General features: G+C 42.3%; 1 protein-coding gene across 6 annotated transcripts in view; it reads left to right on the top strand.

Moving 5' to 3' along the window:
- Positions 1-14,733, top strand: part of Dip2c (DIP2 acetate--CoA ligase C (putative)) — a 436,072-nt gene that overhangs the window by 316,609 nt on the left and 104,730 nt on the right. For all 6 annotated transcript variants that reach the window (XM_013075790.3, XM_004854585.3, XM_004854586.3 and 3 more), the window contains 4 exons: positions 1,023-1,133; positions 12,437-12,560; positions 12,911-13,020; positions 13,486-13,588. In XM_013075790.3, the coding sequence (XP_012931244.1) occupies positions 1,023-1,133; positions 12,437-12,560; positions 12,911-13,020; positions 13,486-13,588 (448 nt within the window). The remainder of the gene's footprint in view (positions 1-1,022; positions 1,134-12,436; positions 12,561-12,910; positions 13,021-13,485; positions 13,589-14,733) is intronic.

Below are 14,733 nucleotides of genomic sequence, written 5' to 3'. Positions count from 1 at the left end.
AGGTGTCACGTTAAGCTCTTTACGTACATTCTCTCATTTGAACTTTATCACAACACTAAGATACAGTTTCTGTCAGTGTTCTGGTTTTTCATATGAGATAACTAAGGCTTACAGAGGCCAAAACTTCACATAAAATCTCAGAGCTCAAAAGTCCCATGGGATCTTTATTGAGCCCTCTCTGGGTCTGGCTCCCAGGCACTCAGCCCAGAGCCTACAGAGTAATTTTACAACCATTTAATTACAGTTATGACGATGGTGTCAAACTACAAAGAACTATTTGTAAAGTTCATTGAAAACAGTAAAAATAATTACTGTGTACACTCTAATTTATGTAAAAGTATATGGATTTGGAAGGTAATATGCAAAAATAAAGGTAGTTGTACTCTGGTAAGAGTATTATAGATGGCGATTGTTACTGTCTTTCAAATAAAGTGGGAGGTATTTATTAAATACCCCTTACTAAAATGCATTTTTTATTCATTAATTTTATTGGTACATTTTAGGTATACAGTATGATGACATTCATCATTGGAAATTTTGTACCTTTACATGATATACTTTGGTTCTTATTTTTTTCTCCCTTCCCCTGCCCTCCCTCAACCCCTCCACCCCTTTCTATTTACAAAGACTTTGTTTCCATTTTTTTCATTTTCTCGTATTAATTCCATTCCCTTCTTTCCTTTCCCCTACCCCTCCTACTTCCCCTTCCCCTTTTCCCCTTTTCGTCCTATTTCACATTATTATACATTTTGATCCTTATTTACACTTTCAGTTTCTTACACCAGAGAAACTATTTGGTATTTATACATGTATGTCCTGTTTATTTCACTTAAGAAGAATATGGCTTCAATGTGCATCCATAAAATACATATTACATAAAGCCCTCCATTTTTATTATAGGATCCTTCCTTTCTTAGAGTTTATTCCTGCCCTCTGAGGAAAGGTGAATTCTGCCATGAGGTCTTAGAAAGTGGAGGACCCTGTTAATTTTGGAATTCCTCCCTGTCTGGCCCTTCTTCCAGGTGGCGCTTGTGTTCCCCAACAATGACCCTGCTGCTTTCATGGTTGCTTTCTATGGCTGCCTGCTGGCTGAAGTGGTCCCTGTGCCCATCGAAGTGCCACTCACGAGAAAGGTAAGAGTGTGGCATTCATTCATTGTTTGAGGCAAGGGCCAGGCTTGTAGCAATTGAATGTTCTGTTGGGAAAGAATGTGCAGATGCAGCTGAGTGTGGTGGTGCGTACCTGTAATCCCAGCTCCCTGGGAGGCTCTAGAGAGGATTGCAAGTTCGAGGCCAGACTGGAAAACTTAGTGATGTAGCAATACCCTGTCTCAAAATTTTAAAAAGGGCTGTGCATATAGCTCAGTGTGAAGGCCCTAAGTCCAATCTTCAGTACCTTAGGGGTAAAACTGTTCCAACAACAGTTTCTAAAATGACTTTTCAAAGCTGGATACAGGTCAAGATGCGCCAACATGTTCTTGCTGTTTCTGAGGCTCTGAAAAGATTTTCATCAGTTACCCTTGTAGAGGGAAGAGTTACACACACAGCATGTCTTACCTTCAGATTTTGCTTTTTCCCAGCAGTGGAGTGTAAGCATACGTGGTAGCAGAACACTGAAATAACTATTATCAGTCTAAAAAGAATGTTCAGCACAGCCACACATGGTAGTACATGCCTGTAATTCAGAACTCAGGAGGCCGAGGCAGGAGGATTGGAAGTTCGAGCTCACTTTGGGCAACTGAGCAATTTAGCAAAAACTGTCTTGAAATAAATGCTCTGGGATGTAGTTCAGTACAAAGGCTCTGCGTCCAATCTCCAGTTCTGCAAAAAAAAGAGAAGAAAAAGGAAAAAAATCACCTTCTGTGGTATCAGGTAAACTGCAGAGTCAGAGAAATGATAGCTGTTTTTAATCTGTTTTTGTTGGGAGTGATGGTAGTGGTTTTCATTCAGATTCCTTGACATTGTTATGTCCCAGGTTTACCTGGGATTCATTAGATCTTGTCCTGTAATCAGGATAACTAAGCTTTATCTATAGCTACCATCTAGTCTAAAGTAAAGGAACTAATCTTTGTCTCTTCAGGGCCTGCATGTGTAATGTGTTCATGTTTCAAACCCAGCTCTTTGCAGGAGAAGGAGGATAAAGAACATGGGGATCCTTTGGAAAATGGAGAAGAAGGGGTTGCCATTTTAATTCCTTACATACAAAGCCAAAGCATTCCCTGCTTGGTTCAGTCAGCCTGTGCAAATGTCAGGCAGGGCTGCTAGCACCCACCCCCGATTTCTATAGGGGTTTGTACCAGAGTTCCAGATGTGCAGTAGACACCCTATAAAATGCTTCCTAATTTTTCCAAGTTCTGTGATCCAACATTTGAGTAAGAGTGGAAAATATGATGATTTATTTAGCATGACAGCCATATCTTCCTAGCTGTTCTTTCAGTCCTATTACTGTCCTAATCTGAAATCCATGATCCTTATCTTCTTGACATGTATTTCAGTGGGTAGAGGCTTTCTGGAAATGAAGGAGCCTGCTCAAGGGTTAGAGTTTAAGGCTCAAAATCTCCTATGTTCTCTGAGCAGTGGTAAAGTGGATTTGGATGGTACTTGAGGCTAATAAGCATGTGGGGCTAGTTCTCAATCAGAGACTCAGTAACCAGGCACATAACATTTACCATCTCTTGGTCACTTGCCCACTAGGACAAAATACTGAACACCCACAACTTAAAGGAGGAGCAGTTTATTTTTGACTCACAGTTTTCACAGGTTTCAGCCCTTGGTCGGCTGTCTCTAGGGCAAAGATGGCATGGTAGAAGGGGATGGTAGAGGAAAGCTGCTCACCGTAAAGCAGCCAGAAAGCAGAAGGCAGGAGCCAGGAAATGCACCCTTCCAGGGCATGCCCCCAGTGACCTGCCTCCAGCTAGCCCTCACCTCCTAACAGTACATTCAGCTATGAATTCATCAATGGATTAATCCACTGATGCGTACAGTACCCTTCGGTCCAGGCAACTCCCAAGACCCTCACCTCTGGACATGTTAGATTTCTCAGGGGACATTTTGGATTTAAACCATAGTACAATGATTATTAGTAACAATTATGTATCTTTTCTCATTACATAGTTTAGATTGGTCTATTTTAAATGAATAGCCTGGCATCTTCCAAACCAGGGTAGTTTACCTAGAACAACCATTTGAATGAAGCAGATGGGGACCTTCCAGAGAACATATGCATGTTGGTCTCTGATGGCAGGACTGCCCTACTGTTATCCAAAATATGAGACATAGTTTCAAAACCACCAAGTCAGGCATGTAAAAATCCGAGGAGGCACTGTCTGGGCCATGAAGTGTTTCACTGTAATCCATTTTTAAGAGGCTAGGAGTTAACAAAGGTAAGGACCTTTTGGGTCCTGTTTGTTAGAAATGTAAGTGGTTAGAAATGCATCAAACACCTTCTAGCAGTATATAGACATGAGGTGGTGATGGAAGGAAAGGCTTTAATCCATCATGCAGGTATTGACAGTCACCTTCTCACTAAGCACCTTGTGTCCCTGAGGAGGGGTCATTGGGTTCACTCTGCACAGAGCAAGGTTGGCCTGGAAACATGGGACATCTCATAAAGTGCTGTGTGGTCAGAAGGCTCTGGAGGAACAAGGCAGAAGAGGGAAAGGTTAGGAGTGTGGCAGGTGCCTAGGATGTCTCAGTCCATGGGAAGCCATGGAAGAGCCACCTGCCCTGTAGCTCACTCCTCTCCCAGGATATAGAGTGACAGACCCCACTCAGTGGGTTTGATCTTAGTTACCAGAGTACCTCAGAAAATAAGCTTTCTCCGAAGAAAGTGCTGGCTTCCCTTCCCTGTCCTTTCTTTGCCAGAATATTTTCTGAGGGAAAATACAACCCTGAGGTGACTTTGCTTGCTGGTGATTTGGGCTGTGCAGAAGCTGTGGAGAATGGGTGGACTTCCAGGACACCTGGGAACCTTTCCTAAAGCCAGCAAATGAGTTACATGTTGAGATTCTAGGGAGCGAAGCTGGTGGGTTGAGCGGTTGAACTGTGCAGTTCTGAAAGACTACAGGACAGAACAGGTCCTCTGAGCCAGAGGGATTGGGGACCACCAGGGCCTGTCCTGCCTTCCCCAGATTTCTGTTCCAACTCGAGCAGCCAGAGTCACTGTTACCTGAGGTATTCTGTCTGTGGTGAGGGGGTCTCTTCTACAATCTGGAAATGATCCATTATTGCTTCTTAGAAATTAGAGCATTGTTTATTTGCATCAATAAAGGTTTGAAATGTCCAGTTAAAGTAGAACCTCTGCCAGGCATGGTGGCTCTTGCTTGTAATCCCAGCACTACTGGATGCTGAGGCAGAAGAATGGCAAGTTTGAGCCCAGCCTGGGCAATTTTGCAATTTATAAGATCGTATTTTAAAATGTTAAAAAATTGAATAAAGACTGGGGATTTAGCTCAGTGCAAAGGCCCTCAGTTCAATCCTTGATATCACAAATAGTAGTGGTTAAAAACAAGTACTTTTTAATTAATTTTATTGGTACATTTAAGGTGTACAATATAATGACATTCATCATTGGAAATTTTCACCTTTACATACATAATCCATCTTGGTTCTCATTTTTTCCCCATTCCCGTGGCCTCCCTTCAACCCCTCCACCCTTCCCTATCTACAAAGACTTCGTTTCCATTTTCTCATATTAATTCCATTCCCTTCTTTTCTTTCCCCTACCCCACTTCCCCTTCCCCTTTGCCCCTTTTCTTCCTATTTCACATTATCTATTATACCTTTTAGTCCTTATTTACACTTTCAGTTTCTCACACTAGAGAAACTATTTGGTATTTACATGAGTGTCCTATTTATTTCACTTAAGAATATGGCCTCAGTGTGCATCCTTTTAGCTATAAGCGTCTCTAGTTTGTCATTCTTTATGACTAATACTCCATTTTATTAAAAAACCCACATATTCTTTATCCAGTGTCCAGCTGATGGGCAATTGGGTTGTTTCCAAGTTTTAGCTGTCATGAATTGTGCTGCTATGAACATGGGTGCACATATATCACTGTGGTATTATTCTTTTAATTCTTTGGGGAAGATCCCCAGCAGGGGAATAGCTGGGTCAAATCAGACCACTAATCCTAGTTCTTTGAGGTATCTCCATACTGATTTCCACAGTAGTTGCACCAACCTGCACTCCCACCAGCAATGGAGAAGGGTTCCTTTCTCCCCACAGCCTCACCAACATTTGTTATTGGTTGATTTCTTGATAGCAGCCATTCTTTCTGGGGTGAGGTGGAATCTCAGTTTTCATCTGCATCTCTTGAATGACCAGTGATGTTGAACATTTTTTCATATGTTTATTTGCTATTTCTACTTCTTTGTCTGAGAAATGTCTGTTCATTTCAGATGCCCATTTTTGTATTGGGTCTTTAAATTTGGGAGGTCTAATTTTTTTAAGTTCTTTATAGATTCTAGATAGTAGACCTTTGTCTGAGGAACAGCAGGTGAATTTTTTTCCCACATTGTGGGTTGTCTCTTCACACTGCTGGTGGTTTCTCTTGCTGTGCAGAAGCTTTTTAATAAGAAGAGGTCCCACTTATTGATTGTTTGTACTAGTTCACAGGCAACTGAGGTTTTGTTCATAAGATCTTTTCCTACACCAGTGTCTTCAAGAGTTCTACCTAACCTGGGGCCGGGGATTTAGCTCCGTGATTCCCCTGCCTGCCTTGCAAGTGCAAGGTCTTGAGTTTGATCTCTGGTACCAAAAAAAAAAAAAAGAGTTCTACCTAACCTCTCTTCCAGCTGGTTTAGTGTGTCTGGGTTTTTTTGTTTTGTTTTTTATTAATTTTATTGGTACAATTTAAATATACATAATGATCACATTCATCATAGGAATTTGTACTTGTGCCTGGTATATCTTGATTCCTCTTTTTTTCCCAATCCTCTCACTTCTCTCCAACCTCTCTTCCCCTCCTTATTTACAAAAGCTTTTTTTCCTCCATTTTTTCCTTCTTTTCTCATTTTTTTCTTTTCCTTTCCTTCTTTTTCCCCTTCTCCCTCTCTAGTTCCCCTTTCCTTTTGAATAATTTCTTCCTGTTTCACATTGTCTGTTTTACATTTTGGTCCTTATTTACACTTTCAGTTTCTCACGCCAGAGAGACAATGCAATATTTATACAAGTATGCCCAATTTAGTTCACTTAAGAATATAGTCTCAAGGTGTACCCATTTAGCTGTAAATGTGTCAAGTTTATCCTTCTTTATGGCCAAGTAGTACTCCATTATATATTTTAAAACCAAATCTTTTTTATCCATTCCTTGATTTGTGGGCATTTGGGCTGTTTCCAAGATTTAGCTATTACAAACTGTGTCGCTGTAAACATGGATGTGCGTATATTATTGTGGTGTGATGCTTTTAATTCTTTCAGGAAGATTTCCAGAAGGGGAAAACCTGGGTTGAATGGGACCTCTAATTCTAGTTTTTTGATGAATCTCCACACTGATTTCCACAGTGGTTCCACCAGTCTACACTCCCACCAACAGTGAAAAAGGATTCCTTTTTCCCCACAGCCTCACCAGCATTTGTTGTTAGTTGATTTCTTGATATTAGCCATTCTTCCTGGAGTGAGATGGAATCTCAGCACTGTTTTAATTTGGATCTCTCAAATGTAGTGTTTCTGTTTTAATATTTAGATCTTTAATCCATTTCAATTTTAGTTTAGTGCATGGTGAGAGATATAGGTCTAGTTTTAATCTTTGGCAAGTTGAAACCCAATTTTTCCAGCACCATTTATTAAAGAGGCTATCTTTCCTCCAGTGAGGGTGTTTGGCTCCTTTCTTGAAGATGAGGTGACTGAGTGTGTCTGGAGTTGTTTGGGCATCTTCTAATCTGTTCCACTGGTCCTCAGGTCTATTTCTTTGCCAGTACCATGCTGTTTTTATCACAGTAGCTTTGTAGTATAGTTTCAAGTTGGGAATTGTGATACCCCCTGCCATGTCTCTGTTGCCTAGAATTGCATTTGCTATTCTAGGTCTCTTCTTGTTCCAAATGAATTTTTGGATTATTTTCTCCAGGTCTGGGAGTATACTGCTGGGATTTCAATTGGGATTGCATTGAATCTATATAGCAGTTTTGGAAGTATGGCCATTTTCACTATGTTGATTTTTCCTACCCAGGAGCAGGGGATGTCTTTCCATTTTCTGATATCATCTTCAATCTCTCTTTTCAGAGTGGTATAATTTTCAGAGAAGAGGTCTTTAATTTCTTTTGTTTGGTTGATTCCTAGGTATTTCAGTTTTCTGGATGCTATTGTGAAAGGAATTGTTTGTTTGCCCTGTTTCTCTCTCAGTGAATCTGGTTTTCGTGTACAGAAAAGCTATTGATTTTTGTGTGTTGACCTTGTATCCAGCTACTTTACTGAATTTGATTATTAAGTCTAGAAGACTTCTGGTGGAGTTCTTGGGGTCTTTTAAATAGAGTATCATGTCATCTTCAAATAATGATAGTATGACTTCTTCATTTCCTATCTTTATTCTTTTTATTTCTTTCTCGTCTAATTGCTGTGGCTAATGTTTCCAAGACTATACTGAACAGGAGTAGTGATAGTGGACATCCTTGTCTTGTTCCTGATTTTAGTGTGAAAGATTTCAGCTTTTGACTATTTAGTATGATATTGACTGTTGTTTTTTCATAGAAGGCTTTTGTCAGATTGAGGTAGAGACGGTCTATTCCAATTTTTTGTAGGTTTTTATCATAAATGCGTGTTGGATTTTGTCAAATGCTTTTTCTGCATCTATTGAGATGATCACATGTTTTTTGTCCTTGGCTCTATTGATATAGTGTATTACATCTATTGATATAAATATGTTGAACCATCCCTGCATCCCTGGGATGAATCTCACTTGGTCAGGGTGTATGATCTTTTTGATGATCTTCTGCATTCTGTTTGCCAGTATCTTATTAAGGAATTTTGAATCTATGTTCATTAGTGAGATTGGCCTATAGTTCTCTTTTTTGGTTGGGTCTTTCTCTCCTTTGGGGATCAAGGTGATGCTTGCTTCCAAGAATGAATTTGGGAGTATTGCTTCCCTTTCAATTTCATTGAAGAGTTTAAAGAGTAGTGGCAGTAGTTCCTCTCTAAATGTCTTGTAGAATTCAGTGGTGAAGCCGTCAGGACCTGGGCTTTTCTTGGAAAAACAATAAGTATTAAGTGAGCCTTCTGAAAGAGGTGACATAAATATCTTGGTACATGCTTATGACTTAATGTGAACTCTCAGGGTGGCATTTTGGTAAAGGAAATCTGCAGAGCTGGGACCTTAGGAACCGGAGTGGGGAGGAGGGAGTGGAGCTGCCAAGGAGTGGGAACTGCACAGAGGGTACCCCCTCAGCTGAAGGATGTGTGGGCAAATGGTGTGGCTGACAAGTGGGGTTTGATTTTTACCTCCTTCAGGGTGTGTTTGGGGTTGTTCTTGTCTATGTATAGAAGTTTGTGGATGTACAAGTATGTAATATGCTTGTGTGCACTTGTATATGCTGTCATTTCTGTGTGCTTGTGTATACATGTGGGTGGGTGTATCATTTGTACATGTATGTGTATGAGGTGTAATCAAAAGATATGCTTAATGTTTAAAAAGCTTTATTTATAAAAGACACATTGTCACTAAACTTCCTTAAAATATTTCTGTGTTTTCAACACATTCCATTATTTTGCCACTTTCTAAAGCCTTTGGAAGTTATCTTTATAAAGTGTGATTTTAAAAAAAGTGCAGCTGCCCAGTGCCCTTCAATGGAATGGGAGCCTCATGAAAACATCAGAATGTCGTCATCCACCTTATTCCCCAGATCTGGCACTGTGCAAATTTTGGCTCTTCCCCAAAGTCAAAACGATCCTGGAAGGATCAGAACATCAAGGCAGCCACAACAAAACAACTAGAGACCCTCAAAAAAAGAGGACTTAAGGAGCTGCTTCAAAAAGTGGCAAGAATAATGGGATTAGTGTGTTGGAAGTGAGAGGGAGTATTTTGAGGGAAATTAATGGCAGTGTGTCTTTTACTGTACTAAATTTTAAAATTTAAACATTTTCCATGTTTTTTGATCATACATTTGCTTATGGTGGGGGGTACCTGTCTAGGTTTGTGTATACTGAGGATAAGAAGGTTTTATTGGCTAAGCACTGATAGTTGTTGATGCTGGATAATGGACATAAGAGATTTCTTTCTCCTTTTCTCTGTATCTTTGTGTGTGTCTGAAAATGTTCATTATAAATAGTTAAAATTGATCAGCAAAATACATTAATTCCTAAGTTTATCTTATTACTGATAAACAAAATTTGTTTTGTCAGCTTCCTTGTTCCACCTGGTTCCATTACCATAATTATCTTTAAACTTATCTGTATGAAGTATTTTTTGTTGATTCTGCAGAGTAGTGAGTTTAAGGTTCATCTCTCCATTACATTATTATCTAATATCTCCTGAGAGCTAACAAACCATTGAGCCAGCAGTTTCAGTAGGCAAAGAATGAAATTGAATAAACACTGGTAGTTGTAGGGTTGCAAATCCAAGATAAGTTTTTGGGAGGTGATGTTTCATGAGCTTAAGCTTCCTTTCTTAGAGAATCCTCATGTGAATGATTGGTGCTTTTTGCCTGGCTTGGGCAGGAGTGGGGTGGGTGATGGTCCTGTGACATATCCATACTGGCCTGTCTATTCCAATGAACTCTCAAGGGTTTACTGCAAAAGAGACTGCCCGCAAGGAAGGACCTAGAAAGTGGCATAACCAGTTTCTGAGGAGGTAGTGTTTGCATAAACATGGCCACACCTCCCTCAGAGTGTGACACTGTGTCAGCCTGTGTCTGAGAAAGAAACTGGTTGCCAAGAATATTCTTATTTTTAGAGAGAAAGCACGTGGAAAATGATGTCAAGGTTAGAGTGTGTGTCCTTGGGGACTCATTTCATTTCACTTTCTTCCTGAGATTGGGCTTATGATCCCGGCTTGGCCTCAGATCCAGCCAAAAGGAGACAGCAACGACCTTGCCAGGGACAGCACAGGAACCCTGTGGATCATGGGAAGTGGCTGCCACTGGCCTGGAATGCATCCTAGCATCCTGACCTCAAGGGCATGTACAGAGACTGTGAGGCCCACAAAGACCTCACTTCCCTTTGGCTTTGATGCTGGTGTGCTCAGGCCGATGGCTCATTCCTTGGTCTGTGCTGAGGGCTATGTGTGGAAGGCTCCAGGTAGGGGCTTGGTGTCAGGCATGGTAAGTGCTGCCCTGAGAGGGCTCCCTAGGGCTGGACACAGAGGTCTTCCTGCCAGGGGTCCCTGGGGAGGGACTTTCTAGAGGCAGAGGAGGAGCAGGTTTGAGGACCACATGTGCTGTCTGTGCAGCAGCATCCTGGTTCCTCTCCTATCCATATGGTTTCTAGTCTTTTAGGTTTTTGGAGTCTTTTGTGTACCTGAGTTTATTACTTGGCACATTAAATTATGTACAGATGTAAGAAGACAAGGTGCAAGGGTTGGTGGGGCTTCTGGCCAGGAGGCCCAAGATCAGAGTGGTTTACCTTCTTGTCCACATCTGTGTGGATGCCACACACAGCTGTACCTCTGACCCCAACCTTTCCCTGCTGGGAGACAGCTGTGGTGCATGCCTCCTGAATCAGTGTGGTCTTCACATGTCAAGAGACAGCTGCCCTCTGTTGCTGATGCCCACAGCATCCCACCTGTCTCCTTCATCTCTGCAGAGTGGCATCATTGCTAATGTGGTAATCAGATTCACATACTGTACCTGATTGCAGCTTCACCTGACAATGTGCTGCCAGAGGGAAAAGTACGAGAAGAATGTTTCCAAAAGTGGGCCCGCCCCCTCTGCTGAGGCTCAGACCTCCCTCCTTGCTGGGTGCTCTTGCTTTGTAAAAATTCTGGGGAAAAGATAAGAACCAAGATTGATTATGTAAAAGTGCAAATTTCCAATGATGAATGTCATTATATTGTGTACCTTAAATGTACCAATAAAATGAATTTTTAAAAATTCTATGTAGAGAGATGTGTACTCACATCATCTTTAAATCTACACTAAGAAAAGTGTGAACTAAACACCTAAAAGACTATAGCTTTGAAATTTTAATGCTGCTTAATTTGCACAGTTGAAAACACCACCCTTTGTTCCATGGTTTTCTGTTGGCAAGACATGGCCCAGTGAAGTCGGCCAGCCAGGCCCCTGGTTCCCAGGCCACTACCAGGCTGTGCTGGGCTCTTGCTGGAGTTCATGCAGAGCCGTCTGAGGAATGCAGTTCTACTCATGCACTGCACTGTGATGTTTTAGTTCCAGGAATGCTGACTACTTTGGGGGTTTCATTTTATTTTGTAAACCAACATATACAAAGCAGCAGAGCTGGTAGGAGTGTAGGAATTAAGGAATTAAGTTGAACTGACTAGGCCACTTTCTGTGGGCAACTGGATGTAATGGGCAATAAAACTCCCACAGGTGGCAGTCCCTGTGGCTCCTGCAGCCAGAGAGCCCCACCTGTGGTTTCTGTTCAGATGTGACAGTCCAGAATCAGTGCTGGCAACAGGACATCTTCCTGCACTTTTTGTCTCCAGAGTCAAGGTCCTGCAGCCATGCCCCGTTGCTCATTTCGTTGAGACGTGACGTGCTCAGGGTGGGAAAAGGTGGCCTGGGCTTCATTCCTCTCATTGAAGATGGCTCTGCCTCATGCACCCACTCCATCCATTATATTAGCTTCATCTCTAGTCTTTGGGTATTTAAAAATTAGGCACTTGCTGTTAGTATGCTTAATACAAAATGATTTCTTGGACCCTTTCTGTTTTCCACAGTAATTAACTCTTACCACCATAGTTATATAATTAAAGATTCGGAGGCAAATATAATAAACTTTTTTTTTCAGCACTGGGGATGGAACCCAGGTGTACTTTACTAATGAGTTACATCACCAGCCCTTTTTATTTTGAGACAGGGTCTCACACAGTTGCCCAGATGGGCCTTGAACTTGCCATCTTCCTGCCACATCCTCCCCAGTATAGGGATTACAAGTGTGCACCACCAAGCCTGGCAATGGCAAACTTTTAATGAGGCCAGCCAAGTGCCACCCGTGTGCTGAGCACTTTGCATGCTCTTTTCCTTTGTCCTACGAAAGGAACTTATGAAATGGCTATTTTTGCCCTCATTTTACAGAAGAGGAAACCGAGTCCAAGCAAGCTAACTAACTTGCTCAAGGTGGCACAGATTGCAAGTGGCAAGGCTAGGGTTTGATCCCACATCTGCTGACTCCTAAGCCCCTTCCCAGAGTCTCTAAGTATTCAGGAAGGGAAAAGGGGCTTGGGAAGGGTAGTTCACATCTGCAGTATCTAAGGTTAGGCAGGATTTTTGCCAAGAGTGGAGCCATATCTCAGCTTTTTAACGCTTCTCTCTTTGTTGCCCTTTCTCAGGATGCAGGGAGTCAGCAGATAGGTTTCTTACTTGGAAGCTGTGGAGTTACTGTAGCCTTGACGAGTGATGCTTGTCACAAAGGGCTGCCGAAAAGCCCAACAGGAGAGATCCCGCAGTTCAAAGGTATGCCACAGAGCTGGTGAGAGCACTCAGGCCTCCCGAGTTCTTTATGTCCTTTTCAAGAGTGCTCCTCACTCATGGGGGAGTCTGTCAACTCCAGAACACAGAATTGCTCACCTGTCAGTGTCTCTCATAACACACATGGCTCCTCAGCTCTGGGTGACATGATGTAACTGCTGGTGGCTCAGTGCTCTTTAGTTGATGTTGTCTTGGATTTGATGACAAAGAGAAAAACCAGAGATTTCATCCAGCCTGATATGGTGTTTGAAAGTATGTCACATGAATGGAAAGAGAAGGTCTCCAGGCTTTTCTAGGTACTCCTTACTTAAAGGAATTTATCATTTATTTCTAAGGTTGGCCAAAGCTTCTGTGGTTTGTCACAGAGTCTAAACACCTCTCTAAACCTCCTCGAGATTGGTTCCCTCATATTAAAGATGCAAATAATGACACTGCTTATATTGAGGTAAGTCACTGTCTCCTTCCACTTGGTCTAGCTGTGTACTTTGGGAAATGATATGTATTTCTCATCATAACATCAGTGCCAGAAGGGAGAGACTCAAAGCATCTCAAATACCATGAGATGCCAGGCTTGTTGGTGCACATCTGTAATCGCAGTACTCAGGGAGGCTGAGGCAGGGGGATTGCACATTCAAGCCCAACCTGGGAAAATAGCAAGACTCTGTCTAAAAATTTTAAAAGGGCTGGGCATGTAGCTCCATGCAAAGCCCGTGGGTTCAATCCCCAATACTGTAAGATAAAAAATAAAAAGGAAATTAAATACTTCAAGAGGCTGATGGATGAGGAGACCAAGACTTTGACAGAGTGACCTTTTTTGGAGGGGGAGGGGGACCAGGGATTGAACTCAGGACCTTGCACTTGCAAGGTTAGAATGACTTTTGCATCACTCTCTCTCCTTTTCTCCTTTCAGTACAAGACATGCAAGGATGGAAGCGTGCTTGGCGTGACTGTAACAAGGATCGCACTGCTGACGCACTGCCAGGCGCTCACACAGGCGTGCAGTTACACAGAAGGTGTGGACCAAACCAAGATTCCCAGCCACCTTGGTTCTCTGAGATACTCTGTTGACCAGGATGCATGATGGAGAGCCACTCGGTGTTTTCCACTAGGAACTGTGGAAGTAGTTCAATGTGTTACTCAACTAAATGAAACTTAATTGCTGATCTAGCCTATTGGCTGTATTGTCGTAACAGTACCGCTGGACTGGCTGGTTAAACCACAGAGACAGTCCTGAGACTGAAAGTCCAGGACCAGAGACTGGCAGGGGTGATTCATGGTATGGACCCTTCCAGGTCATCAATGGCACCTCTCCCTCTGTCTTCACCCCACCTTTTATTGTGTGTGTGCCTGGAGAAAGAGGTTGCTCTCCTCTTACAATGGTGCCAATTACAGCTCCATTCTTAGGATCTCACTGGATATTAATTACCTTCTTAAAGGCCTTATTGCCACACACACCCATATAGGAGGCTAACACTTTGTCCTATGAAACTTGGGTACATAATTTAGCCCATAATGGTTAATACCCTGGGCATTCATTCCTGGTTGCACATGAGTATATCTTTGAAAGCTTAAAAAATTCCCACACTTTATCCCACCCTTACCCACTGAATGAGAATCTTTGGGGGTGGCTTTTCCAGGCTCCACGGTGTGGGCTTCCATGGTGAAGAAAACTGGTGGCTGATGGTTTTCTCCCCGAGTAGCAGGCAGAGAGGTAGAGTGAGCAGAAGTAACCATGGTAACAACCATCAGTTGGACCCAGAGAGGGAAGGGCTAAAATAGATGCCTCTGCACCCCTGGCTTGTCACACCATGTTCCTGTGCAGGAAAAAATAGGCCACAACAGGCCTTCCTTCCTAAAGGCCTGCCCCAAAATAATCCTTAAATATTCTTCTTTCCCTGGCTCTGCGAGTCTCACTTGCTCTATTGTCCCAGTCCCACCTTTGAAGACTTTTGGTCAAGCATCGTAGACCCAGGCCTTGCCTAAAATGTACTCCCTCCTTCCCATGTAAGGCAAGCTGACAGCAAGGTACACTTCCCTTTCTGGGAGAGACACAGGAGGAAAAGGAAAAGAGTTCTTTTTGAAAGAGAAAGCAGCAGGCGGAGCAGGGGGGAAATAAATATGCAAAGGAAAGGATCTGTTTTTAAGACATTGTGTGCAT

This window comes from Heterocephalus glaber, unplaced genomic scaffold (genome assembly GCF_053883595.1).
Source record: "Heterocephalus glaber isolate CG9 unplaced genomic scaffold, H.glaber_assembly_v1.0 deba00001472, whole genome shotgun sequence".
NCBI classification, from domain to species: domain Eukaryota; kingdom Metazoa; phylum Chordata; class Mammalia; order Rodentia; family Bathyergidae; genus Heterocephalus; species Heterocephalus glaber.
Note: the sequence above shows the minus strand (reverse complement) of the source record. Positions and strands in the feature narration are given on the sequence as shown.